The sequence below is a fragment of the Tauraco erythrolophus genome, chromosome 2 (genome assembly GCF_009769465.1).
Source record: "Tauraco erythrolophus isolate bTauEry1 chromosome 2, bTauEry1.pri, whole genome shotgun sequence".
Lineage (NCBI taxonomy): Eukaryota > Metazoa > Chordata > Aves > Musophagiformes > Musophagidae > Tauraco > Tauraco erythrolophus.
Genome location: NC_141466.1, coordinates 120386789 through 120414778, shown reverse-complemented (window position 1 = coordinate 120414778; position 27990 = coordinate 120386789). Strand labels below are relative to the sequence as shown.

Sequence of the window (27990 nt, the reverse complement as noted above, 5' to 3'; positions counted from 1 at the left end):
TTTGTTCAGGAGAAGGCTCCCTCATGGATGGAGGCACAGAAAGAAGACTTTCAATGTTGTAAGTGGTTTACAGGATTTTCTAGCTGAATTAGTTTCAGCTGCTATGGCTGCCAAACTCAGGTGGATGTGGAGTGGAACCGTGCTGGAAAGAGGTTGATGGAGAGTGTGCGAGTAATTGCAGATTCAGCTGAGCAGCCAAGTAAGAGGAAGGGAAGTAATTCAGAAAACAGTCAAAATAAATGTTATTCTTTTCTTCTTGTTTCAGTGAGAGAGGAGAAAAACCCCAAACCCCACACTTGTGTCAAACAAAATGTGTTGTTTAACCTGAAATGGTACCAGTAAGCTGGAAAAAAAAGCAAATGGTTTACTATTTTAAAATTTTCTGTTATCCTGAAACCTAGTGGTAAACGTGCTCCTCCAAGATGTGGGAGGAGGTTCAGTTTCCCATTCTGCCTGGCAGGATTTGAATCTGCATCTCCCAGGTAGCTCATCTAATAATCTTATCTACAAACACACACATTTGGTTTAGCTTGACTTGCTGTGTTTCTCATCTTCTTGTTTTCTCTTTTGTCTTTGTTTCTTAATTTATGTTTTTCTTTCAGTATTACTTGTACATATTTTTGATTTTTAACAAAAATTCATTTCAGCTTTGAGGGCACACAGTCCACAGGGCTGAAGCTGTAAATACATCTGTTGTAGGTTCAAACAGTCAATGAGGAACATGCCATCTGTGAACATTAAACTTAGTTTTCTTGGCACTGAACTTATTTCTAAATATACTACTGATGTTTCTTTTCTGCTGTGGACATAAATGTTTACTTGCCAGATGAAGTTTCCAGTATATTAGTTTTATATCCTAAAGCTCTGGGATTTTAGTAGACATTTACACCATACCATTGCAAAAAATAACAGCCTGAGAAATCACAGAATGTATCAAAGTTATAGTCAGAAATGGCTTTGAAATGCTGCAATAATTAGATTTTCTGCAATAAAGAAATTTTCTTTCCCCCATATATTTAAAATTACTTTTCTGGAAGTGAGGAAACAACTTACTGTTTGACCAAATTCTTATTTACTGAGGGGTCCAAAAACCATAAAATTTTCAGCATGCTTCTGTGTGGCACATGGACTCTGATATCACTTGGTAGCAGACACTGCTTTGCTGACTCAATGTGATATTTAATTATTCCACAGAGGAGATGTGAAGATATTTTTCATATTTCAGTTGTGACATTGAGGCTTCTGCACTAAGCTACTGTGAGCAGCCTTGGAGCAGTCGTTCTTTCTGTCTGTGCCTTGTGCATACAAAAGGAGGGAGTGAATATGGAAATACATCCCAGTTATGTAAGTCTGAAGCTGAGCATCTGACTCAGCTAGAAGGGTTTCACTGTTATGTTGCTTGTCAGACCTGCTTCTTTTGAGTAAAAGAGAGAGAGAGATGAAAAGTGCTAATACTGCCTGAAATAGTTCTTTTCATCAAAATTTTATTACCTGGAGCTGATAAACAGAAGTCATGGTTTCAGTCCACTGCCCTCCAATAAGAAAAGCAATTAGTGTTATTTACTTACCACCGTGCAGTCAAGTACAACCACATAATTACATAAAGAGCAGAACAATGACATGAAGAAAAATTCTCAAACCTGGTAGGAATGTAAACCACCTAATTATGCACATAGTTTGGGAGTACATGTTGTTACCAGTACAATTTTCTCCCCTCTTGCTTTTCCTGCCTGGTGTTTCTTACATCCTTTACTGTAATTTGTACTACATTAAGCTATTAGCTCGTTGTAGCGAGAAATGTTTCTTACCATGCTAACACATTGCAATTCCAGTGCTAAGATCTGTGTATTTAGGTACCATGGGAATACAAGTAGCAGCTGGAATAAAAACAGGAAAGGGTTTTAGTTCACTTGGCCATAAGGGGAAAATAATTAGCATTAGTTGATCCAGTAGTGACATTCGTAGAGGGATATTGACAAGAACATGATACCTAAAAATGATCTGGCTAAAACTTTCAAATGTGAGGTGAAACTAATCCTTTAGCCATCATGTTGGGGGTGATACAACACTAAGATCTGATCTCCCCTTTTCGGTTGAGTCAACAAGAGGTGACATAAAAACGGGTCAGACCAAAGGTACCAAAGCATCCTGCACTGGAGAGATACTGGCAGATACTGGCAGTGGGTTCACACAGCAGCACGTAAAAAATTGAATGCATGGAGCGAGTGTTTCTGAGCATATTTTCCAGTTTCCAGCTGTCAGCAGTTTAAAGATCTGAGTCAGAAACTGCTTCCATACCTTTCTGTTTAATAGCCTTAATATGGCTCTTGCCTAGTTGTCTTTTTTTTTCCCCCCATTTATACTTTTTGCTTCCGTAAAGGTTCTTCTATAGTGATCAGTTCTCTGATGTCATTATATCTTACCCCCAGGTTGCATGTTTTCAATGCATGTTTGATGGAAACCAATGCCAGGGACCTTCCTGCAGCTCGAGGAGAATCATAAGTAGACATGCAGCTTGTGGGGAAAATGTCAGCACATTTCTCAACACGAGGGCTGCTAGCCACGGTTTTCCCCCTCTAACGTGTTGTGTCTGCTGCTGACACGAGCTGTTGCAGCTGAGGACATGCAACTGCAGAAGCCTCATCGAGGACTGCAATGAAGAAAAAGCCATTTTGAAGGAAAAGTAATTTCACCTCAGGGCTAGATCAGTATAAATGGAGAGCTCTGCACAGCTTCTCTGCCACAGTACAATCCAGAAGGCATTCCACAGGGGATGCCAGCAGGACAGGATGAGGGGAGCACGACCTCCTGAGCCCTACCAGTAAAGGTGCCTTAGTGGCTTGTATATGTTGGTGGCCAGGGAGACTGCTGCTACAGGGTTTCATTCTGTAGTTCTTGCTCAGCCAAAACTCAGCTTCCAACCAAGGATGGGATCTTGACTTGGAGGGGAGGGTGACAGCTCTTGGGAAGTTTTGCGTTCCTGGAGTTCACGTGTTCAAAGCTTGAGCCTTCCTTCCAGCAGTGCTGTTTAGTGTGGCTTTCCCACATGAATCATTTGGACTCACCCCCTTTTACCAAAAACCCTTTTACGTGTAGCACATAGCACAAAGGTTGAATGTTAAGTCTGGCATGTAGCAATGTGAAGGAAGGTTACATTGGTGTTTGTTATCTACAGCTGAGGCATGAATCTGCAGGGGTTTTGTTCCTTTTTTGAATTTCTCAACAGCTTAAGAAATTAGTCCTCTGACCACCCTCCTGCTGGAAGTTACCACTACCTCTGCTGTAGACAGATGGTGAAAACACCAACATACCTGGACAAACTGAACTGGAAATTTTTTCTCAGTTCTTATTTTTTATGATTTTGATTTCAATTTATCCATGCTCTCCTCTAGGCTGAACAGCACTTACAGCTCCTAGCTACTTGCTACTCTTTTCAATCCACCAGCAGTTTGTAGACCCCTACATTTGGGTCCTCATTACAAATCTTCTGAAGCCAAAACCCAGAAGTACTAAGCATGCAATACAGTAGTTATTGTCAAGAGAAACTATGCCTGCTCAGCATGTTTAACACTGGCTTGAATACCTAAACGGGTGTGTGCTTGGGCTGATAAACAGCTGTGGTAGAAGTCAGATCCACTGACCAGTAAGGTCCTAAAATCATTGCCCTACATTGCAGAATCGCCAAGCCTTGCACTATTGCCAGCACTTTGAAAAGGATCTCAAATATTGTGATGTTTATTGTTCCTTAAAGGATTGACTGCAAATAACTCCAAGTTTAATTCTCCAAGTAAACATAGAGAATTTTACCTCTGTCTAGTCAGTACTTCTGAAAAAAAAGACTTTAATTCCTTTGACTGCAACTGAGAAACATGACTCTGAAATGCTCCCATGCCAGGGGCAACCCAATTGTAGTCAGTTCGAGCACAGGATTCTTAAAATCTCATGAACAAATCTCAGGTTTTCTTTTGGATGTCCTGATACAAAGTTTGAGTTTTTTACCACTGCTCTTCTATATATACAGAGTCAGTGTGCACACACACGTGCGTGCACAAACACACACACACACACACAGAGTTTAAAAGCAGTGACGTTGCTTGCTTTCTCCTCAGACCAATGTAGTATTAGGCAAGTCACTTAAACCAGTTTCTTAAACTAGTTACTGTTTTTTTCTCATTTTCTTACATCTGAACTGACAATCTTAGAATCAATTTTAAGAACTGAGTGCGAAAGAAAATTGCACTATTTGTGGAATCAGGCTTTAAGCACGTCAAGTGGTCCCTTGAAAAGTATTAAGAATACATCTGGCCAAGAGCTGCCTACATTTCAGTCCTCTGCAGCAGGCTACAGCACCTGCTCACCTTGCATGGCAGTGACGCACTTCTCCATGGCAGTGAAAAATACTTCGAAGAAAACAAGTCGCTCTTTTACCAGCAGAAGAGCTGGTGAGCGTGCGCTGGGCATGACCTGGGCTCCCCGCATGAGAGTGAGGAAAGCAAAGGCTGAGCGCTTGCTTGCTGCCTGGGCACAGCTCGTCCAGTGCACCAAGGGAGGCTGAGGCCCTGTGAGTAAATGCATGAATGGCTGTGAAATTAAAGTCTTTATCACAACAAGTTAGGCATGAGGGGACAAAATCAGCCTATATTTGCAACTTTCATCCTGACATTTTCCGTGATGTATGTTTCTGACTTCACATGCTTCATTCTCTTTCTTTGTAATCCACAACATGTGTATTTCCCCCTCTGTTAAAAGGATAAAAAGGCAACCTGACAGGTCATCCTGTGGCATTTTTCAGATGGAAGTACAGCGGATGTACACCAGCAGACCAGAGCCACTACACTTCTTTGCACTAGTGCAGCCACAGCGGAGATAAAAGTCCCAGTGTCACAGCTCTTACCCAAGTATGGGGCCCCTGGGTGGGTGGTGATGTTTGTTTTTTCGCCTTTATCGTTTGTTTGGTCACCAGCATTCTTTCTTGGACCAACAGTGTAACATATCTGTCTAGTCAGTACTTCCTCTCTGTGGTTCAGGTCACCTTTCTCTGCATGAATACTAGACACCATTTGTTCTTCAAGACACTGTAATGGCACTTTCACATCCCCATCTCGGGCTGGTTTTGCTTCTTCTGGGCTGTAGAATAAAACAACTGCAGTTCTGAAATTTCTTCCTTTTGCTGGCAGGTTGCTGATCTGTCAGCAAGTCCAGACAAGGCGGACAACTCCAGTGCCATGTAGGTATGCCACACAGAGGTGTCTTGTTTGCATCTCTAAGCAGCCATTCCACACTCTGCTTGGCAACACCACTAGCTTATCTCTCCAGGGCTCTGCTATAGGCAAAATGAGCCATGGCTGCCTTGCTGTCCTAGAAAACTACCTTTGCTCTTGCCTAAAGCAGTTCTGCAGCTGCTACACACATCCCTGGTCCCATTAAACCGAGGAACTTGCAGTGTACCTGCAGTTCATTTGCGTGCATGTTGGCTGTGCCCTGTGCATAGCAAAGTGCTCTAAAAGAAACCCAGGCAGCTTGCTTGTCCTGCCTGGCTCAGGAAATGTGGACACAGAAGCGCCAGGGGTGAGCAGGCCATTGGGGTGTCCTAGTGTGCAGAGGGAAAAGAGAGCTGACCAACATGTCCTGACAGGGTAAGAGGCCCTGGCTACCTGTCAGTATAATGCTCTCGGGGCTGTTCACACAAAGTAGTTCTGGGGCAGCTTCTCTTGCTGAGGAGGCAAGTAGCTTTCCCATCCCATGGACACAAACCATGCCCTTAGCCAGTTCTAACTCTTGCTTACAACCTGAACTGCTGTCTGTGGGCATAGCTACCCAGACACCAGGACTGTCTTCCCTCTGTTAAAATAGCTGCTTCGTTTTAAAGACAGAGATTTTGGAAGTGCTTTTTGTTCCTGAGCAGTGCAAGCCCCAAGGAGGAATGGGTCACAATTCTGGATTTATAATAGGCAACAGTTCCTAAAAATGAGCAGTGATCAATTTGTGAAGCAGATGTTTCCCAGAATCACTGTTTGGTAAGCACCTGTAAAGAAGAGCTACCAGAAAGGATATGAGTTTCTAAAATAGAAATTTAAATGATATCCTGTAGTTTCTGTCTTGCTCTGATGGCAAAAACTTAACTGGAGCATAAAGCTCAGTGTCTGAGAGAATGTCTGAGCGTCAGATGCTTTCCTACAAGTTATTGTATTTTATTTCTAATCTTAATTTCCTTTGTCTCTTTCCATCCAGGACGGAGCAGCACTACTGGACTACTTTGCTTGCTGTGTCAGGAATGCAAATTAGTGCTGGATTTTGAACTAACCGGTAGGCAAGAAGGTCTACAGAGTGAGACTGGGTGCAAGTGCAGAGGTTTTCCCAACCTCGTGCTGGCTGGAGATGCTGCCTCCCCAGAGCACAAACCGCCTTATAGATAACTTTGCTTGGGCTCCTGGAGTGGTTTAATGTACGTTGTACAGCACAAACACTTTGTAAGATCAAAGCAGTTCTGCTTACTAATGTCCTTGTGCTGTATGTGGTACACGTGGATTAGTTTTATTGATTATCATTAAAATGTTGTCTCCGCTTATTTTCACCCAATACAAAGAACGTTCTGCTGGCTAAAGCCAAATAAAACATTTTGTACTATTTCACCTAGTTAGCTGTAGTAGCCTTGATGTAAATCCTTTGTGATTTCCCTGTAGCACGACTTTTGCCACCTTCCCAGACACCCAAGCAGGGCACTAGCACAAGGACGACGACTGCAGCAAAGTGGATGAGTTCCCAAGTATTGCTTCAATTGCTTTCTCGAGGAGGGAAAAAAAAAAAAATCCCACTTTCACTTTACCCTAACTGACAGCAGCTAAACCTGTGTCAATTAAAGGGCTGCTGCTGCTGCTGCTGGCAGTGAAAGATGACAACATTGTGGTGGGGGTGGAGGAATCCGTTTCAGTGAACGCATGGCAGATATCTATATGCAGTCAGCTTTCTCTTATGCAATTGCAAGACAATTCACTACCTGAGCTCCTCCACAGCTGCTCACTCTCCTTGCCTGACGAAATGCTGTTTATACAAATAAAGTCTATACAAATAAAGTCTGTGGAGTATCATTGCTGATTCTTTAAGAGCTCCAGAGACTTGGCTAGGAAGTTGCACTTAAAGAAGCATGTCCTTAGGGTGTCCTTGATACACTTCCTTGGGTGACACACTTCACCTATTCACACTCCACTTCACAGGAGCATTCGTGCATTGTCCAGCTGAGCCACACATTTCGACAGGCTACCTACCAGACATTGATGTAAGATTTTTTGTAATTTTATGTATGAGCAAACTTTCGAGATTTTTTTTATCTTATGATGTCTATGCTGAAGAAGAGTTCCTGCTGAGAAGAAATCACAATCACACCAGCAAGAATACTTATCTAGCACAAACTAGTTCTCCAGTAGAAGTTTTTTGCAGCCTCCCCTGAGTTTTCGAGGTAGCTGCAGCTCTTGCTTTTAATATAACAAGGCTTCCTAAAGTGCATGTTCTGAGTCATTAGCAGCTTATTGCAAATGTCAAATATAAAATAATTAATAACAAAATTTACTCTCAAATTAACTCAAAGAAAAATCTAATAGTTCAGAAGTACTCTCATTGATGATTCTTTAGATCAGTACTGCCCATCCTAGAAATCAAAAGTCACGAATTAGCCCTGTCCTGCTCTCTTCAAACTGTGGCTTAAAAATCAGAAGTAATTTTTTTGTGGTTAAAAAAGACAGTCTGAATTATTTTGTTCACCTTGTGGTGACTTAAGACTGCATCTCATTCTTGGATCATGTTTTTAATTATGATTTTAAGTCCCCATGACAGCTGCAGATTTCTTGTTTAAGGAAAGCTAAGATTCTCCCACGCCTGACCCCATTTTGGATAAAGAAACAAATTTTGTTGCTCTGCTAAAACTGCAGGAGAATACAGGTGGTATTTTTCAAAGACAGCTGATAATCTATAGAATCAGGTAATACATTGGATTGCTTGTGAAATTTTATCTCCGTATGCCTTTTGATTTACTTTTTTGTTTCTTAAAGCTTCTTGCCGGGGAAATACTTCTTTTTTCCTCTTGCATTTAGGATTTTGCATCTCAAATATTGTTTCTACTGGAGTGCTTCAGTGACGATTTCAAGATTTTGGTACACCACAACCCACCAGGGCTAAAAATGCAGCCGCATTTTCTGATACAATAGTTGAAAACTTAGCCCAAGAGCTTTATAAAAAGGCCATAGGAAATTCTCAGATAAAAAAAATTGAAACATCACAACAAGTTTAATACAGAACAGACACTTCACAGTTCTCATAGCTGATGCCTGCACAATCTGACTGTTGAGAATTAAAAGTATGGCTCTCTAATCATTAAAAAAAAATAAAAATGAAAGAAAGAGCTGTGAGTCCTTGCAATGAAGTATTTCCAGATTTTCAGTATCATTTTGTTCAAGGGTTTCGTTGACAAAGTCTATCATCCTGTCTTACCCTGGGATTTCCGTGATCTTTAGGCGTTATGCTTAGAGGCAATACACAAGTAATCTTGGCTACATCCACACTGTGAGGGGAAGGGGGCCTGGGAACGCCAAAACCATGTCCTCTTGACTTCCCACCAGCCTGGTGCCAGCTGCAGGCTGGGCACAAAGCGTCTGCCCAGGGCTGGAAGGACAGGCGGGCAGGCTGAGCCCCCCATGCCCAGCATGCACAGGCTCTCCCTGCCTGCACGGGGCTCCAGGGCATATGGAGAAGTGCAGGGCCTGTGGTTTGGTTGTCAGAGCAGTCCCAGACTGCCCTTCACTGCACTCTCAGCATCACCCTTGGCTTTCAAGGGCTATCCCTCCTCAAAAAAGTCACCTGGCTTTAGTTGTACCAGTGTCGTTAAATACAAGCCTCATATAGAAACATGCTGGTGTGTCAAAGGGTGCTTTGTTCAGCATGGCCTGGGGAGAAGGGAAATGCTCCTGTAACTCCCTGCTAGGCTGCTTTAAGTCGGCTGGTAACGCATTACACTCAGCAGCAAAGCTGGGTATGCTACGCCTAAGTTGGGGGGGGGGCACGGGCGGGAACTGCACATCTACATGTGTGAAATAAGTTCTTTTTCTGCTGCCTGCAAGCCAAGCACACCCTCCTCACATCCGAAGGCCCAGTTTTGTCCTGTGGTTTCCCCAAACACCCTCCCTCCCTGCATCTTTGTGTATTGCTGTTATTCAAACAGGAACTGTTTGCGTTCGCGGCCTTTAGCAGATGATCCAGTTCTTTTATCTCCTTTTGGCATCTCCATGCCAGTTGCTGATGCAGCCCTGTATACATCTGAGAGCAAATTTTTTAGGACACTGCTGTAAGGCAAAACACTTTCCCTATTTGCTCTCTCTCTCCTTTCATCCTAGCTCCTCCTGCTTCTTCTCTGAGCCCTTTTTAATATCCTCCTCCCCTTTTGCCAGTCTCTGTCTGCAAAACCAAACTAGTACTTGTTGCTGATGCTGGGACCCTACGTAGGTCAACCCCTGTGAGTCATGAACTTGAGCTGCAGTGGCCCTGCAGCTGCTTCTTGATGCAGGAGGGTAATCAGTCTGATCATTTCTTGTGCCACTTGCTCCTCCCTCTCTTCTGCTTCCTTCACAGATACCAGAAATGCCATGCCGTGCCAGCCCACCTGCTTGCAAGCTGCACAAAAATCCCTGGCTCATTGGGCCAGGAGTCTGAAATGACTTACAGACCTTCCCATTCTGTGCCTCCTTCATGACAATGAGCACAGAGCTTGTCCTACCGCTGGGAAACACTTCTGCACAGTGCCCTTTCAAGCGAAAGTCCCACAGCCCACAGGACTGCAATTTAAAATGTAGCTCAGAAAGGTTCTATGCCTGCAGATGGAGGGGGGAGCTGGCATCTGCCAGCTGGGAGATTGCTCTGAAAGGCTGTTTTATGCACAATGAGGCCCCTTACCCTCTCCAGAGCTGCAAGGCCATACAACAGTAACTTCACCAGTGCCATCACCAGTGAAAAAAATATTGAATGATGCAGAGCTGTCCACATCACGTTCCCACTTGACTTGCTTAGGTGCTTTTGAAATTCCTGTGAGACCCCTACCCATTGCTTTGTAGCACCCTCAGCACTGAAAACCAGTCTGAAAATCAGCATGGCCTTCAGTCCCATCCCTACCAGTTTTCAGTAACAGAAATGGAAACCAAATCCAAATCTTCACCCCCATCAGAAACCTCAGCCGCAAGGCTGTCCTACCATTTCATATGCTGCTTTTGTTTTCGAACCTTTAGACCTGTGACACATCCTCTAGAAAGGTTAAATTCAAAATTAGCTGCACAAGCATAGAGAGGAAAATCTGTCTCTCAGCATTCATTAGAGTACAGTCCCCAGCCCCCCCCAAAACAAAATAGAAGTGTCTCTGGTTCAAGGCAGCCTACACAGCAGCGAGTTGCAGTAGCTGTAAGCTATTATTTTAGCTCCCAAGGAAAGTAATTACTATAGCAACCAACACATCCGAATGGCTTTTTCGCTGCTACTGAGACACAAACAACTTGTGCACAAAGGCACATCTGAAACGTGCTGCGTGAAGCATTCTCGGGTAGCCATGTTTTTTGAAGAGCTTTGTAAAATATGTGTAAGTGGCTCCTGATAAATGACTGTCAGAATAACAGCAAGCAATTGTACCGTGCTGTAATCCTAAAATAACCTCATCAATGGCTCGGTATATTTGCCTCTGAAGAGATGAAACAAAAAAAATGCAGGCTCCATTTTAAGCCTCTATGCTGGAAAGTAGCCAGCAGAGCTGAAGATACATTCAATAAACAGACAATAAACTGGTGAGGGGAATGTCTGCCCTTTTGTTCTGTGTACTGATGCAACCTCCCTGCAGGCTTTAGTGCCAGCTCGGCCCCTGGAGCCTACACAAAGTTTGTTGGAAAAAGGGGATTTAATTACAGCCTTGTAATGCTGGAGGGTGTAACAAGTGATGTCTGCATTCTTTTTTGTGACTGTGCAAGCAACCAGCCCCTATGGCTATCAGCCAGCTGGCTTATAATTATCTAATTAAGGTTTAGGCCCTGCCTACAAAAGGTGGGCCATTTCCTCCTGGCTGTGGAAGATGTGATACATCCTTGGAGCTGCAGCCTAGGCTGGTGAGCAACATCTGGTGGCCCTGATGTGATACCCTCATGAGAGACCCTGAAGACCACGGCCCTGACTCCCTTGCCGGAGCCTGAGCCAAGAGCCAGAGCCAAAAGAGCTGGAGTGAGAAGTCCTTTGATAAAGAAGGTAAAGCTGCTGCCCCAAAAGAGAGAAGTGTGCTGGAGTTGGAATGAATGAATTGGGTCTCTGCTCACTGTAAAGCCTCCACCTTCCTTTAAAAACAAAAACTGGTAAAACAAAAAGGGGGAATTATGGCTATTGTAACTGTGGCTATTGCCCAGATTGCCCAGCTGGGTTGAATTGATTGATTTCCTAGTTAAGGTTTAGGCCCTACCTACAAAAGGTGGGCCATTTCCTCCTGGCTGTGGAAGATGCAATGCATCCTTGGAGCTGCAGCCTAGGCTGGTGAGCAACAACTGGTGACCCTGATGTGATATCCTCACGAGAGACCCTGAAGACCTTAACCCCGACTCCCTCGCCAGAGCCTGAGCTGGAGCCAGAGCCAAAGGGCTGGAGCCAGAGCTGGAGCAAGAAGTCCTTTGATAAAGAAGGTAAAGCTGCTATCCCCAAAGAGAGAAGCATGCTGGAGTTGGAATGGATGAACTGGGTCTCTGCTCACTGTAAAGCCTTCCTGAAAACCTAAAAAGCTGTAAAACAAAAAGGGAGAATTATGGCTATCACCCAGCTGGCTTGTAATTATCTAATTAAGGTTTAGGCCCTGCCTACAAAAGGTGGGCCATTTCCTCCTGGCTGTGGAAGATGCAACACATCCTTGGAGCTGCAGCACAGGCTGGTGAGCAACAAGCCCCAACAGACCCACAGACCCTGTCTCCAGCTGCAGCGCTGGGTACATTACTATGCTGTCAGCAAATGAGGAAGCCTCTTGGGTAACAGCAAACTGTAATCTTTTGCCATTGCTGAAGTTTTATAGCATTTGGAGTGTGTCTGTCACCTTCAGATTAAAACATTGCTGATGTAGTAACAGCTTGATTGTTTCTGGGCTCTGCATGCAAAGCTGCACCTCCTCACGGTGCTGAGACAAACAGCTTAGGTTTCCCAAAACAAGAGATCTGGTCCAAGCAACCTGGCCCAGGAGTACTGTCCAAAGATTCCCCACGGGGCAGATACAGACATGTCACCTATCTCAAGAATGGTGAGTGGCATTACCGGCACACTCCTGCTCCGTTATGCAAGGCAGCTCTGCTGAAAAGGGGGGTTATGGATCTGGGTAACTCAGAACAGAGCTGTATCCTGTAAGTGAGCACAACACAGCCCTTCACAAACATGAATTGCCTTTTATGATGTTTTTTCATCACTTGAGTCCTAAAGTCTTGCTCTGGGTCCAGAAGGAAATGAAAATCACAATGCGGTTTAAAATAAAGACAAAATTAAGGAAGGAAGCATAGTAATGTAATTTATTACAGAAGTGCCTTAGGACCAATTAAAAAAAGATCTTGCGACAGCAGGTACTGCACGACAGAGTTTTGGTTGACTGTAGCCTTGTAAGCAAAGTCACTTTATTTTGGATTAAAAAAAAGCATCTGAAGAAAAGCACGAAAATAAAATAACACAAGCATAGGTAAAATCCAATGCCTCCCTTCCGCCTAGCAAAACAGTAGCTGCCCTGCAGGCACTTGGAATTTCCAAGCTGCTGATCCCAGGGAAATAAATTCTTCTTTGTAACTTTTCTCGTAACAAGTTTATTTTCTGACAGTAGTTGACAACATGTTAAATGGCTCCCTCTCAAAAAAACAAACCAAAAAAAAAAACCCAACCTGTTCTTTTTCCCAGTGTGTCCTTTTACCAGCTTTTTGGTGGTGGAAAGACAGGACCATTCATGCACAGCCTGACTTCCCAGTTTGCCTTTGCTACAAAACTCTTGCCTGGTTTAGAGAAGCTGGGGCCAGGCTTCTGGGCAGCATGTAACCTGCCTTCATGTCATGCTTCTGCTATATCTCCAGGGTCACTGGCTGTGATAGAGTGGATAAATCCTTGTTCCTCACAGACATTTTGGGTTGCAAAATGCTGTTGCAGTACCTTTTCCTTGAGAGCAAAGGGAGATAACGGCAAAGAGAGCTAGTGCACTGCCCAGCTTCTTGTGCAGAGCTGCAAGGCAGAGAAGTGAAACCAAAGTCTTGAAGATGTGCAGCAAGCTTTGCTGAACACTCACCAGCTGTGGAAGTGCACTGCTGCCAGTCAGGCATGTTCAGGCCCGGTACTGAGGTTTTCTTCTGGGAAGAAAGAAGAGAAAAATGCAAGGAGTTTGCATTTGACCCTCACTGTAAGCAAAACCCAGTGCCACAGTGAATAAAGCCTGAAACAAACTCTCTCTCAAAACCAGAAATGATCAAAATGAAAATCCGGTGTAGTGAGATGCTGAACACCACTTGCTTGTGTCCTGCCTCTTCCCCCCGTCTGCCTCCCCCATTCGCCAGAGGTGGATAGGTGGGACACACACAAAGGCAAACTGTGAGAAATCCTCTAGGTAATGAAGCAGGACTCTTGAAATACCTTGCTCAAATCCTGAAGCTGATGTTTCTCCACTGTCCTTACTGTTTCATGCAAGATTCAGTCTTGTGCAAGCTGGTTTCTTTCCTGGTTTATCTGTCAGCTTGAAAATTAGGTGGATGGTTTGTGAACGGATTTGTTTGTGGTATTGCTTTTGCACCTGCATGGTCTTGATGTCACTGGGGCTTGAGTGATCTTGCATCTGTGAAGATACGTGAGAAAATGAAAGAGCATGCATGACTATTACATCAAAGAGTTGGATCTGGACCTTCTCTGGTGTGAATCAGAGAAATAGATGAAAATGGCAGCTCCTGTCATGTTAAAAACCCACACCTTAATGAAAACTTGTCCTTGCAAAGCAGAAATGCTTCCTTGTAGCTGGAAAAACACATTAAGAGAGAGGTGTTGAGGGAACCAAGGTGCTAAGGAGTGGGATTCCGGGAATGCTCTGCATGTGAAAACACCTCATGAAGCAGTTGTAGATGTGGCTGCCCTCTCTTCCACCTGCCAGGAGCCTTCCTTGCTCCAAACAAAGTCTGTGCTGCTCCCCAACTGGTTTCAAACAGGAGGTGACGTTGATGAGCAGCAAAAAGCATGTTTACTTGCAATGGTGTTTTCGGATAGGGAGCACTAGTTGTCAGGGTGCAGAAGGAAGCACAGGAATAGCCATTTGTGTTACACTGCAGACACAAGGCCATTGCTAACAAAGAAGTGCAGATTTCCAAACCATCTCTGCTCAGCCCTGGGTGAGACATTTTGCTTCTGTGTCAGCTTGGAATCCGTAGTTTATCTTGTCTGAAGATGATGACTGTGTTGGAAATGAATATTTAGCAACCACTGGTTGATTGATTGAGGTTTTTTTGGTGGCAGTTCTCGGAATTATTGGTTCTTTGAACAAATTCTGAAAATGGGCCCTCATAAAAATATAATAATATCAAGTTGTAGTGAAGTTCTTTCCCCTTGCACCTGGGCCTTGCCAAGAGATGCCAAAAATGTGCACACACATCACTTCAGTCTTCCTAGGGTTTTCCTGCAGACTGAAATTGCCTGCAAAGAACTGAGACAGACAGAAGGCAGTATTTCGAAGGATGATGATTTTTAATCAAGTCTCGGTAAGGGCCCCGTGAACATGACTTTGAGAACAACACCTAGCCAGTATACGCCCTGAGCCAAATTTACAGCTCTGTCGGCCAGTGATAGACCTGCCTTGTGCCTCTTGAGGAGGGGCTAAGGGGGAGGATGGCATAAAGGGTGAAAACAGCGTTTTGTCATGTCATACTTTGCAAGAGCTGGTGACTGTGATGCTCTGTCCCCCAACAGCCCAACTGTGCATGCTGGCAGCCACGCCGCCCGTCCGCCCGTGGCATGAACCTGAGCATGTGCAGCCTTGCTCCCTTTTTTTGGCATTCTTCCCCCTCTCCTCCGCCACCTCCAGCCCACCAGACCCGGAGGGCCCCTGCCCAGAGGCGGAAGCCCTCGGCACCACTGCACTCCACGCCCCGCTCCACTCCACGCCCCACTCTGCGCGGCAGCACGGTCACTCGCTGGTGTGCTGCCTGCCCGGCTGCGGTGACGTGTGGGAGGCGATGCCTGATGTGACTGCTCCTGGCGCTGGGAGGCAATCACATGATTTTTATGACTGCTCTTTGAAACCGTGTTTGCTCTGCGCCCGGCCACCATTGCTTCCTCCTGAGCGTCCTTCCCTGGCAGGGCCGCAGCTCCTGCCCCTTTTGGGGAAAAATGACAGAAGTGAAGAGAAAGGTGTTTGGGCAGATGCCCCAGGAGGAAGGAGGAGGAGTGGTTGAAAAGTTCATCTTGAAGTCTGACAGCGTGAAAGTGGAGATCCTGTCCTTAGGGTGCATAATTGCTGCTCTGGAGACAAAAGGCAGGGATGGGGAGTTTTCAGATGTTGTCCTAGGCTTTGACACCTTGGAAGGTGAGTCTAAATCTGTTTCTTTTTAAACAAAACATTTTTAAAAAGCCAATCAGACAATTTAACCAGTGTTTTCTGGTTTATTGCCGCATTGCATGATCTGCTTCTAAGAGTCCCCTCCAAATCGTGGGATGAATAAATACAGCTCCTGCTGCCTGTCTCAGTGGCTGATGGGGAACAGGGACGCTGATGGGGAACAGGGACACTGGTGGCTCCAGGCTGCAGTGTGCCCCTTTAATGGGGCGTCTCTGTGTCACGCGTTGACTGGCAGTGACAGAAGCCTTTTCTGCAAATCTGCAAAGAAAACAAGATCGCATTCGATTATTTTAATCAAAGATGTGCATTGCTAGCGAGCTGTGTGTCCTGTGAAACACCAGGACTGCAGCCACCTATTTAGTGCCAGGGAGAAGCAGAGAGAGACACCTCTGAGTCCATGAGCACACCTGGAAACCACCTGTCCTATCCCAATCCTGCCGTTTAACCACACGCTGTTTTTCCAACCAGGTTACACAAGGAAGCACCCCTACTTCGGCGCCATCGTGGGGCGTGTTGCCAACAGGATTGCGAATGGAAGGTTCGCCGTGAATGGGAAGGAGTATCAGCTGTTCCTCAACAACGGGCCCAACAGCCTGCATGGAGGAGCCAGGGGATTTGACAAGGTGAAAATCAGGTGTGCGATTCCCAGTGTCCTCCAGCACACAGCCTGTGAGCTTGTGGCAAGAGGATACGATGTCTTTGCTCCCAACCCTGTAGGGTTTTCTGGTGGTTATTGAGTTGAATCAGCTCCCAGAAAGTGCTGTGCATGCAGGAATGGGGACAGGTGAGATCCTGTGAGCTGACAGGTCGGCTTGTCTTTTCCTGATGGCTTAGCAAGACTCATTGATGTTTGGATGCCATGCAGGGGGTCACTGTGCTCCTTCTGTGTTGCTGCAACTCTGCGGCCTTGTGAGCCCAGTTCTGATGAGGTTGTCTTGTGGCTGGGTGCTGCTCCCACAGAGCCTGGATTGGGACATGGCAGTGAGGACCCAGCTTCATGCAGCCACACTGCCCCAGAGCAGGTGTTGTCATCATTCCAGTGCCCAAAGAAGGTTTCCTGGGAAACAGTGATCCACAACAGACTCATTTGAGGCTGCAGTTTCAAGGCTGTTACCTGCCCATAGCTCCTCCCAGAGTCTGACCCAGAAGGTCCTGGGTTTGCAGAAGCTGAATATCTTTGCTGCTTGCTTTTGACAGCAAACGTGGGGAGAGCAGGGTGGTGCTGCAGGTTCTGTGCGGTTATTGCATTATCCACTTTGGTGCCACTTTCGCTGAAGTGACAGCATACCTTGGGCTCTCGCTCTGACTCACAGCCAACAAATGAATAGATTAGGCCTGCAAAATGCCCCAGCATCACTGTAGCCCATCCCCAGTCCTTCCCTGTGACCTCCCAAGATAAAATAACCTTTCCCTGGCCCCAGGGCACTCAATCCTTCCTATCTTCTCCTGAGAGCTGCTGCTGAAGTCCAGATACCATCCATGCGCTACAAGTGGTAGGAGCAGTGGAGCATCTCTTCTCTTTGAAACCTTGCTGGTAACCCTGCTGATTGCATAGCAGGCTCAGAAGTCTCTGCTTTCCTGAAGCCTTAGGCTTTGTCGAATCAAATGCATTTGTAACCACCGAGTAGCTGATGCATCATTTCCTCAGAGGAATGCATCTGAATTTACTGGTGCAGCTGCTTTCCTGGGTTAATGTTTTGTTTTGTGAAGGGACATCCAGGCTGATGGGGCAAAAGTCAGAGTGTCTGGAAAAAAGCTTGCTTCTGGGCAGCGCAGTGTGAACTGACATCAGATCAAGATCAAATGCTCCTCAGCAGCCTTAGGAAAAATGGAATACCGGAGTGATTTGGCTGTTGTACCCTCAAAGAGGACAATTTGGTTTAAAGTTTCTTTATACGCCCTGAACCCTTGTGAGCTGGAGCTGAAAACATGCACTCCTTCGCATCTGGGGCTTCCAGGCTGTCTTCTGCAGATGGGGGACATGGTCTCTTATCCTGCCTCTTCCCCTTGTTTGCTGAAGGCATGCCAAATTGGTGGGGATGAGGCAGCGACACCTTCCAGCCAGGGCTTTGTGTCCTCTGGCCCATGGAGCATGCTTGGGCACCTGCTCGAGAACCCCCTCCAGCCAGCTAACAGTCACTGTGCAGAGACCTGTGATCAGCCCTAACTAGAACAAGATGTGCTGGCTCTTGGCTGTGACTGTCTTGGCCATCTAGTCGATTTTTCCTGATCTCGCAGACTTTGGTGCTGTGGACAGTGCGTGGTCTGATGACAAGGAAGCTTGCAGCCGTGCTTACACAGCAGCAAAATCTGAACATGCTGTATGCTTACTAGACTTTAATAGCTTTTTGTTTGAAGAACTTAAATAGAAACTCATACATAAACCCACAGCATCCCACAGCAGCAGGAGCTGCAGTCAAACTGCACTTGATGCAGGAGGGCCTGCTCTGCACTGGCACCCTCAGTTCCTGTGTTTGGTGAAAATATTGGCTTTTGACAAGTTTGTCAAAAGTTTGGCCCTGAGTTTGTGATCTCTGCACAGGACATGAAAAGGGTCATCTCAAAAGCATTATCTGGCCCCTGCCCTAGATCTATCCTCTTTGATTAGACAGTAACTATTCATTAGGTAGATGCAAAGCTCCAGAGACTGGGCACCTCGCCTCATTACACATCCATCCAGCGAGGGGCTGAGACATCTGCTGAGCATCAGGTCAAACCTGGGTAGCTAAGTTGACAGTGTGCTGGCTTGCTTTGCTCGCCAGCAGTTTTGGCTCCAAGCAGAGCCCTGGTCTCTGGCAGGGGCAAGAAATTGAGAGGTCTCATTTCTCTGGATGAGCACTGACGTGTGGATGTATCTGGCGATACGTCTGGTGCTATTTAACTGAACCCCAGCCCCTAAGCAGGAGCTCCCAGGGTGTGTTTACGTTGCCCTAGAAGCCAACCCCAAGTCAGCTGAGGGAAGGGCGGCAGCTTGTTGAGGCCATGTTGCACACCAGGAGATTCATGAGAGGGGGAGAATAAATCCAGCTGCAGGGCAAAAATGAAATATGTGGACCCTTTTAGGCATGGAATAACACAGGCTGGGACAGATCCTCGTCAAAGCAAACTGCCTTATTTATTTGGCTGCTTATTGGTAAACTTGTTTCCTGCTGCTGGCTCTGGCTGACCAAGCGCAGGCTGAGTGCTTGTGTTTTCTCACACTTCCCTTTTTCTTTTTCAACAAGGGGATTTTGTTTGTTAGTCCTTCATAGGGAGAAAAAAATTGTTTGGGCTTTTTTTTCTCCTTCTAGGAATAAGACCAGGAAAGATGATTGAAAAAACCTTTGTTTCAGTGCATCATTCCTGGAGTACCTTTTATCCCTGGATTCAGCCTAGCCTGGTGCAGGAGAGAAGGGCGTTGTTTTTCCCATAACTGTCCCACCAACGACACACTCCTTGCAGGTTCTCTGGAGCCCCCAGGTCCTCCAAAATGGTGTCTGCTTTTTCCGGCTCAGTCCTGATGGTGAGGAAGGCTATCCGGGTGACCTGAAAGTCTGGGTGACTTACACACTCAGTGGCGGGGAGCTGGCCATCAACTATCGAGCCCAGACCAGCAAGACAACACCCATCAACCTGACCAATCATGCATACTTCAACCTCGCAGGGCAGGTGAGCATGGGGAGATGAAACCTGTGGAGGGCCACCATTCAGGAAGAAAGCCTGGGGACCTGTGGGATGATCCATGGGCTTCTCATGGGATCATGGGGACCAATATGTCTGGGGACACAGCATGCTTCCAGGAATACAGTGATGGGGGTTGTCTCCTGGGCTGCATGCAGCCTATGAGCTGGGACAGAACTGAATCCCATAGACAGCAACATTATCCCAGTGCATCATGAATAGAGACGTCCCATCATTAATATTAACTGGGGAGATTCATTGTCTCCTAGTCCTTCAGGAAGATTTCAGAGGAGATGCAGAACTGGCATGTCCTAGTGATGGACTGGCATTTTTTACCTGTCTTCTGCTGGCACTTCTGAGACAACATACTGAACCCTTGTGTGGATGGTGCAGCTGAGATCAGGGCCTGTAGTGCCAGCCAGAGTCAGCACAGCACCGAAATACCCAGGTCAAAATGAGGAGGAGAAACATCACAGAAAGGGGATGTGAGGCAGCCAAGGTTGCAGAGCGGGGCAGTAGCAGGGTGCAGAGGGCTCCCACAGTCCAGGGTCCCGCCAGCTAGACAAGCACTGTATTATAACTGTGTTTTAGTCTCACCCTGTTTATAACTGGGCTTGGAGGAAAAGGATCTGGGAAGTAAAATGTTGCAGGGATGGGACAGTGCAGCCACACTTGAATGTGAGACCAAGATGCTTAAAAGTGTTAGTGAGAGACATCCCAGCCTCTCCGTGCAGGAGGTCTGCTCAGGCTGCTGCCCTGGTGATGGCTGTGCAGTTGTTAGTTTTACCCTTCGCTCGTCCTCCCAGCCGTACAATAGTATCAGCACCTACAGCACGCAACTCAGGCGTGTTTCCAGAGGAACAAGAGACCTTTGGGCATGAAATTGCTGCTCAGATTAGACAGTGACGCACAGGCTGAGCTCTCCTTCCAGCCCAGCATGTTCCCTGCCAGCATCCCCAAGGCTGCAGGAGAGGAAGAGGAGCACAAATCCCCCGTGCTGAGGAAATGAGCCAGGAGGACGGGTTGCGCTTCCCCATGGTTGCTTCCTTCCCCTTTGCCTGCCGCTGTGTGCTCAGCAACCAGTGTGTTTCGTCTAGTCCAGCTGCAGGGTGGTGGTGCTTGGTGAGGTGCAAGCTCAGTCTCAGCTCTGCAGAATTTACAGCTCCTAGGTCCCACGCTGATCCCTTTGTCCTCTGCCCAGGGTCAAGGTGGGATGACAACCAGGACATCCCCCAGGCACTACCAGATCAAGTGCAGCATCACCATGAGCAGTCATTTCTGGGTGTGCTTAGGGCTTCTCAGATGGTGGGTCACAGCAGGAACTGCAGTATTTCGCCTCCTCCTGCAGGGCTCGCAGGATATCTATGACCACGAGATTTCTGTTGAAGCAGATTCCTACCTGCCTGTGGACGACACCAAGATCCCTACTGGTGGGTGGTGCGGTGCCCGCGGTTCGGTGGAGGCGGTTTTACGGATGAGTTTTTGTGGGTATCGGGGAACAGCGCTGCCTGGCCAGGAGTGACGGACCAGGACCCAGGGGACCTCACCCACAGGCATGGTCTCACAGCACCTGAGCAAAGTGGGCAGAGCCAGGTGTTGGTGACAGGGTCCATCACCAGCTCCAGACCCAGAGAGGGGGGTGGACCGGGTTCCATCCAGGGGCTGCTGGCAGGAGCAGCATGAAGTGGGGCCAGAAGCAAGTGAGATGCAACGCTGTAACATGAGTCCAAAGGACCCACCTGGGAGACAAGCTATCTATGACACAGGTCCAAAGCATGTCCCTCCAGACCTGCTTGGCCAGCATTTCCCTGCAGGCCAATCCATTGTTCGCAGGGAAAGTGGGGCCACCAGAGAGCTGGGATTGGCTTGGGGTTTGCCTGCTTTGCTTTCTCCAGCAGCGTTCAGCTTTATCATACCCCTCTGCTGGCATTTTCCACATGACGTCAAGGTCTTATTTCCACAGATCTTGTTTCCATAAGATCGGCCCATAATCAAAATCCGCAGAAAGCAGGAGAATTCATTTCTTAATCCTCGGTAAAATGTGGGAGATTCAAGCAGCATGCTCCAGGCACAGGGCTGCTGTCGATAAATGCAACGGCACACCAGGACATAATCAGACTCTTTGAACTGGAGGGCAGCACCCAGGCCCAGCACTGAGCTCTAGAGCTGCTGGGATCTCTGGTGCTTTGGAGCCCAGCATCATCCTTCTCTGTAAGAGCTGAGCTATCGGTCCCTTCACTGGGACAGAAGAGCTGGTGCTACCAGCTGGGAGGCTGAAGACACAAACCCAATGCTTTTCTTTTCTGTCTTGTTGTGGTTTTCAGCCGATCCAGCAACTAAAACTCACACAGTCACTCCTTCTCCAGTAAAGTGGAGAGAAGAAAAATATAATAAAGGGACTGAGGGTTGAGACAAGAACAGAGGGAGCACCCACCAACCATGGTCCCGGGCAAAACAGACTTGGCTTTCTTAAAGCAAAACAATTTATTAACGGTTACTTAAAAGGACAAAGAGAAACAAAACCAGTTACTTGAGAGGATAAAAGAAACAAAGCCAGATCTTAAAACTGACACCTTCCTTCCCCCTCCCCCCTTTCCTTTTCCTCCCGGCTCTACCTCCTCCCCCCAGCAGCGCTAGGGGCAGGGACTGGGGGAGTGCAGGTCAGTTCGTTCTGTGCTGTTACTGCTGCTTCTTTCTTAAAGGAGGAGGAGTCCTTACACCTTTTTCCCCTGCTCCAGTGGATCCCCTACTCACGAGGAAAAATCCACAAACGTCTCCAGCGTGAGTCCAGCCCACAGGATGCAATCCTTCCCCACGGATTGCCCCAGTGTGGGCTTTACCACAGTCTCAGATACTTAGGGAGTTGTAGCCACTCGCTCTGGCATGGGTCGTCACGCAGACTCCAGATGCCTCTCTGCCTTGTCGTGCGTCCCAACACGACCATCCCCAGGCTCAGGCATCTTCTCTCCACGGGCTGCGAGTGGGTCTCTACTCCACCAAGGCCGTCCTGGTTGCAGGGGGGCTGCCTGCTGTCTCACCACCAGCTGCAGGGGAAACTCAGCTCCGGCACACCTCCTCCTGCTCCATCCTCTCTGATCTGGTGTTGATGCAGCTGTTTCTCTCAGATCTCAGTCCTCTCTGGGTGAACTCAGCCCAATGGGCACCCTGAAAGTGGGGTGCTCCCCGAGTTCCCCAGCTGGCTCCGCTGACACCATCCTCAGTGGGCGGCGCCGGCCCGACGCAGGCAGCCGCCCGGCCGGGAGCCAGGGACCAGGGGCAGTGCCCTCCTCCCTTCTCTCCTCACTCCTGGGCAAAGCACCTTTTCTGGTTCCTTTGTCCCAACTTAAACAGGGCAATTCGCAGAGGCGCTGATTGGCTCAATCCCGAGGGGGATGGGAGTCCGATCTGGTGGCCAGAACCAAGTCTAACCCGGTTCCAAAACCAGGGAGGTCACAGGGAGCAAAGCCCCTCTCCTGCCACCAGAACCCCCACCCCTGCCACATCGAACCATGACATGTCTTTAGCGTCCTGCATGGCTGAAAGAGGAAAGCCAGCTAAAGAAAGCAGCATGTTTTGAATGCTAAGCAGGTTAATTAAACAAAGGTGGTATTGCTGCTGTCTCTAGCCCCAGCACAGAGAAGCGAGCTGGCAGCCACTTGCACCTGGTCTGGATTCAGCGGTTAAAAAGGAGGAAAACAGGGCTTTCTAGTTTTCTTTTTTCCCACCACTTCCAGTCTGTTCCTTCCCATAAATGATAGATAAATGTTCAGTTAAATAATCTGAACAAGCTGCAACAGGGACCACGTTCCCAGTACCCGCAGGAACACGTGCACTCAGCCACAGTCCCACTGCTGACACGGGGGCACCTCACTCTGAGCGGTTTGACTGCAACCCTCCCACCGCACTGCTCCAGTGCCCAGAATTTTCATTTCACGTAAGTGACTCTGCTGAGGTGCAGTATCAGTTGATCTAATTGCAAAACGAATCTGATACCAAGTTTTATTGGTTTTAAGAATGACAAGCATTATTTAAACAACAAAAAAGTAGCCTTTGGCTTAATTTTTGAAAAATGGAAAATAGTTTGAAATAATCAGAAAAGTGAACTTCTAGATGTGCTTTTCATGATGGCTTTTCATCCAGCCTGACTGGCTCAGAGGAACAGAGACCATTAGAGTGCAGATGCTGAGCCATGGCAGGCAAGAGTGCCGTGCCATACTGGAGGTCTCCGAAGGACAGAGTAGTGATGGGAGCACTGAGCAGCCAGTCTGAGGCATAAATGCCAGGAAAGTTGTGTTCTTGAGTGCAGCTAGCATTGACGGAAGAGAAACTGGGTGTGGGGTGAGATGTGTGCCCAAGGGCTGCACAAGCCCGTAGGGCAGTTTCTGGTAAGCATAGACTCTGCTGGAAATGGCAGGGCTTGTTTCCCTGACGTTCTTGCAGGGCTGCTTTGCTGAGTGCACCTCTGACTTCAGGAGGGAGAGGAAAAGAGGCTTTAAAAAGCAAGAAAAAGAAAGCAAGAAAGCTTTTTAGCTCAGGTGCCTGCTAAAACCAGAGACACGTCTGTGCTCATGAACCAAAACCGCTGTGCATGCATGCATCGGCTTGCACGCGGAGGAGTGGGTCTCCCAGTCCGAGTGGCTTCTGCCCAGCTTGGTGTGTCATGCCTGGGCTCAAGCTGGGGAAGAGCTTAAGGCCTTAACAAACCCACTGCCCTGGCTCTCCACCGCTTTCACCATGGAGCTGTTTCACATCTGAATTGCAGCCAGTTTGCTTCCCCTGCTTTTTGCAGTTCTCTCTTGGTGTTGTGGGGAAATGTAGCCTTTGAAGCTGATAAAACTGTGGACAGTCTTAGGCCTGGGGTGAAGACGAGATTTGTGAAACTACTAAAGACAGAGCCCTTGTGTGCAATGGCTGCTGCATGTTACGTAAGTGCCTAAATCAAAAAGGTTTGGGTTTTTTTAAGGTGTTTTTCCGCCCCACAGCCGAATTCAGTAAACGTGCTCCTTTTAGATAGGATCAGAAGCCACAGAAATACGCTGTTTGTCAGGTGGAGACCGATGTTTCTCAAGGTTTGCAGAGCAGAACTGGAGCAGAGCCGCAGAGGAGCTGAGCACATGACTGCAGCAAGCAGAGCCCAGCGCATGGGGCGAGCAGTGGGGCTGGGGTGCCCGCACCCCTCCATCCCTGGCACTGGCAGCTGCCTGCTGGCACTTGGAAACCTCTCCCTTTAGAGGGGGGTAGAAAAAGGTGACTTTAGGAAAAATGCCCTCCCTTGCCCTTCCTCTCTCACCTCCTTCGTGTGAACCTTCTTGCCTTTGGGTTAGGATGGCTGTGTTTTGCGCTGTGTTTAGTATGTCTCAGGGTTAGTCTCATAGCAAGCGCTTTTTCACAGGATGCTGTATGCCCACATCAGGCCTTAAAAAAGGCTTGAGAGAAAACGCTGGTTTTATGGTCTTAAATCATTTTTTTCTTGAAATGATGCCCTGAGGCGGGAGGGGACCAGTCCCAGTATACAGCCCATATTTGCCATCCTGGCAGGTGGGCCACCTTCATGACCATCTCACAGATGTTTGTTCAGAGCTTTGGGAGGATTCATTTATTTAGAGCAAGATACATAGTATATGTATATAAATCTTATATAAATATTAATAGCTCATAAGTTTTGGGGTTATATTAATTAGCTTGTATGGTTACATACACAAGCCTCCCGTCTTGTTTTCTAGCTTCTTGGCTTTGTTTTGTCCCAGCTAAGCACAGCAGTGTCCCCGGGGGGTGCCAGCTCTGCTGCTGGACAAGGTGGTCATGTCCCAGCCCTAGTCACGGTGGCCTCAAGGCAAGCTTGCTCGAAGCAGGGCACAGCAATGAGACAAAGATCACAAATGGCTTAAAACCCTCAGCTCACCAAAGCGAGGGGTCTCAACCCTGCGCAGGGGCCAGCGCCATGAGTGTTGGCTGGTGTGTGGGTGGGCGGCTGACACTGCTGTTCTCCTCGTCCAGGGGAGGTGGCTGCCACGCAGGGCACTGGCTTTGATCTCCGGCAGCCCGTGGAGCTGGGGAAGCACTTGCAGAAGTTTCATCTGGACGGCTTTGACCACAACTTCTGCCTGCAGCAGATGCAGACACGGCACCTCGCGGCCAGGTAAGCTGGGACCCTAGCAGGGGTCCCTCACCCCTGGAGCCACACAGCCCTTTGACACCCTCCGCTGGCATCTCCCCAGGGCTCGCCACCCGCCCACCGGCAGGGCCATGGAGGTTTACACCACCCAGCCTGGCATACAGTTTTACACTGGGAACAACCTGGACGGCTCCCTGAAGGGCAAAGGTGCTGTTGTGTACCCGAAACACTCAGCTTTCTGCCTGGAAACCCAGAACTGGCCTGATGCTGTCAACAAGGTGAACCGCCCCCTACCCCTGGGAGTTGCTTGGGTCCTGCAGCAAGGGACCATACCACCACGCCCCATGTCCCTGGGCTGTTAGATATATGAACAGAGTAGGCTCAGACACTATGTAGACACCAGAGCTAAGGCAAGTACAGGTCGCAGCACCCTGCAGCACTGGGCAGAGGGTGGCCAGCACAGTGGGGACTGGCCCCACGCAGCCCGGCTTCCCAAGGGCACGGTGTCTGGAGTGGAAGATCCCGCTGGGGCCTTGCCATGTCCTCTCCATGGGGCCTCAATTCAACCAGGGGGAGGACTTGCCTGCTCAGCCAGCCTGTGATTAAACACTGCCGCTGGAAACGCCCAGGGATGGAGCCAAGGGGATATGGCTGTGCCCTCATGACCCGTTCTGGTCCTGCAGTGTGTGCTCACAATCACTGACGTGCTGCTGCCTCTCCCCAGCCCCACTTCCCCGACACCCTGCTCCGGCCAGGCGAGGAATACAACCACACCACGTGGCTCGTGTTCAACACCACTTAAGGGGATGTTGACCTCCTACCACCAAGAAGGGTAAGTGCCTCTAGCAGGTTAGCCCGAAGTCCCGCCACGTGCCGAACAGTGCTTTCAAACTATCCTGGGTGATGCAGCCCGTTTGGGAACGTTTTTCATCCTGTGTGGTTTTCACCCATGGTTTCTGCTGGCTTTAACTCCTGTTACCACCTCTGCCGCTACGTGGTCTGTAAAGCTGTCACCCTCTGTCCAGCCTCACAGCAGCATTGTGATGGTAGGGGTATGCAGTGGTCATGCAGAACAGCTTTGCGGAGGATGGGGTGCTGGGATTATCCCTGCTGGCCACCCTGGCTCCTCTGGCTTAACTCCTATTTTGAAGCCAGCAGCAATAGCTGCACGAGAGCATCTTCCATGCCATGCATTGGGTGCTGAAGTGAAGTGGGTGCATCCATCTACAGTCCTGAATATACAACCGTGGGAGGAAAACCATCATCTCCATGTTGTATTTCCGTATGGAATATGTATCATCCCCAAAACCCTGTGACAGGGGCCCGTCTGATGAAAACCTCTATGTTTCTGAGGTTTCATGAAAAATTGGTGCAAGCTGAGGGGATGGCAGTGCCATCATATCATATGAGCTAGTACCCCTCTCCCCAGGGACATGGGCATAGCCAGCCCTTGGGCCAGGCACCCTGACTCTCACCTTCTCCTGCCATGCTGCTGCTGAGGGGGCTGCGTAAGCCTCGGCTCTCGCTGGCAGATCGTGGCCCAGACCTGCAGCGTGCTTCCTTTGCTGCAGAGCTGTGGGAATGATCTTGCCTCCAGAGGAAGTGCCTGGCCATTGGGCTCGCAAATGGACCAGATCTGTCACGGTCAGTTCTGCTACCCCGAGCCCCCAAACGAGCGCCCCGCTGCCCTCCTGCGATGCCCTAAGTGCACAGATGCACGCAGCGGTCACATGTTATGTGGCTGCAGTTCATACAGTGTAAGGGTTGGTATCATTTGGCAAATAAAGCCTGGGAAATGCTAGGTTGCAAACCAGGAGCAGAAGCACCATCAACCCTATGAGTGGGGTTTGCCCACTCCATCAGAGACCTCAGGTGCACTTACCCTCGCCCCCTGCCCCCAGCCAGGCTGTGCAAAGGTGCAAAAACCCTGGCAGAGGCACAGGGTCGCTGCAGCAGCAGTCACACAAAGACACCTCTGTCTGGGCATCTTCTCTGAGACCTCACAAACACTACGGCATTTTTGGTGAAATCCTACCAAACCATGGGAGAGCAGGAGCTGCGCAGCCTGCTCCAAGGGTGACAGCTAGAGCTGAAGGAGGCAGCACAGCCCCCCTGAGTTTTAGTCACCACAGTTGCACAGACACCAGATTTGCCACTGCACCTCTGTCATAGCAGCCGCAGGTGGGGCTGCCCCCCCTGGCACAGCCATCTTGCTCAGGTTCTTACTGCTGAGCCCGGGTTTAGAGGAACCAATGCCCTACAAGACACCCAAGCTCCTCCATGCTGTCTTCCAGTTTCTAGGTACTGAAAAACAAGTACCAGTACAGCTGTCGTATCAGTCTGCAGGTTTATTGGGGAGCAGATTTGCCGTAAGAGCACAGAAGAAAAAAAAAGCTGATCAAATTCCAGAGCAGCAGCATGCATGTGCCTCTCACAAGGCACACCATAAACCAGGCAGGCAATGCACAACCAGTAAATATTCCAAACACGAGTCACAGGCTTTGGGCATTTTGGCCAGATCACTGCAGGGTAACCTTTGTGTCATGCTCCGCTCGCCCAGCGCAGCAGGCATCAAATGGATATTGTCAGAGTATGGATC

The 27990-nt window shown here is 48.2% G+C and overlaps 1 protein-coding gene across 1 annotated transcript; it reads left to right on the top strand.

Moving 5' to 3' along the window:
• The first annotated feature begins 15309 nt into the window (after positions 1 to 15309).
• Positions 15310 to 26214, top strand: GALM (galactose mutarotase). Its single transcript, XM_086630636.1, has 7 exons — positions 15310 to 15583; positions 16085 to 16239; positions 19058 to 19264; positions 20625 to 20706; positions 25274 to 25415; positions 25495 to 25669; positions 26116 to 26214. Exons 1-7 carry the CDS (start codon positions 15388 to 15390, stop codon positions 26191 to 26193), a joined length of 1035 nt encoding a protein of 344 aa, XP_086486762.1. The 5' UTR covers positions 15310 to 15387; the 3' UTR covers positions 26194 to 26214.
• Positions 26215 to 27990: the final 1776 nt, after the last annotated feature.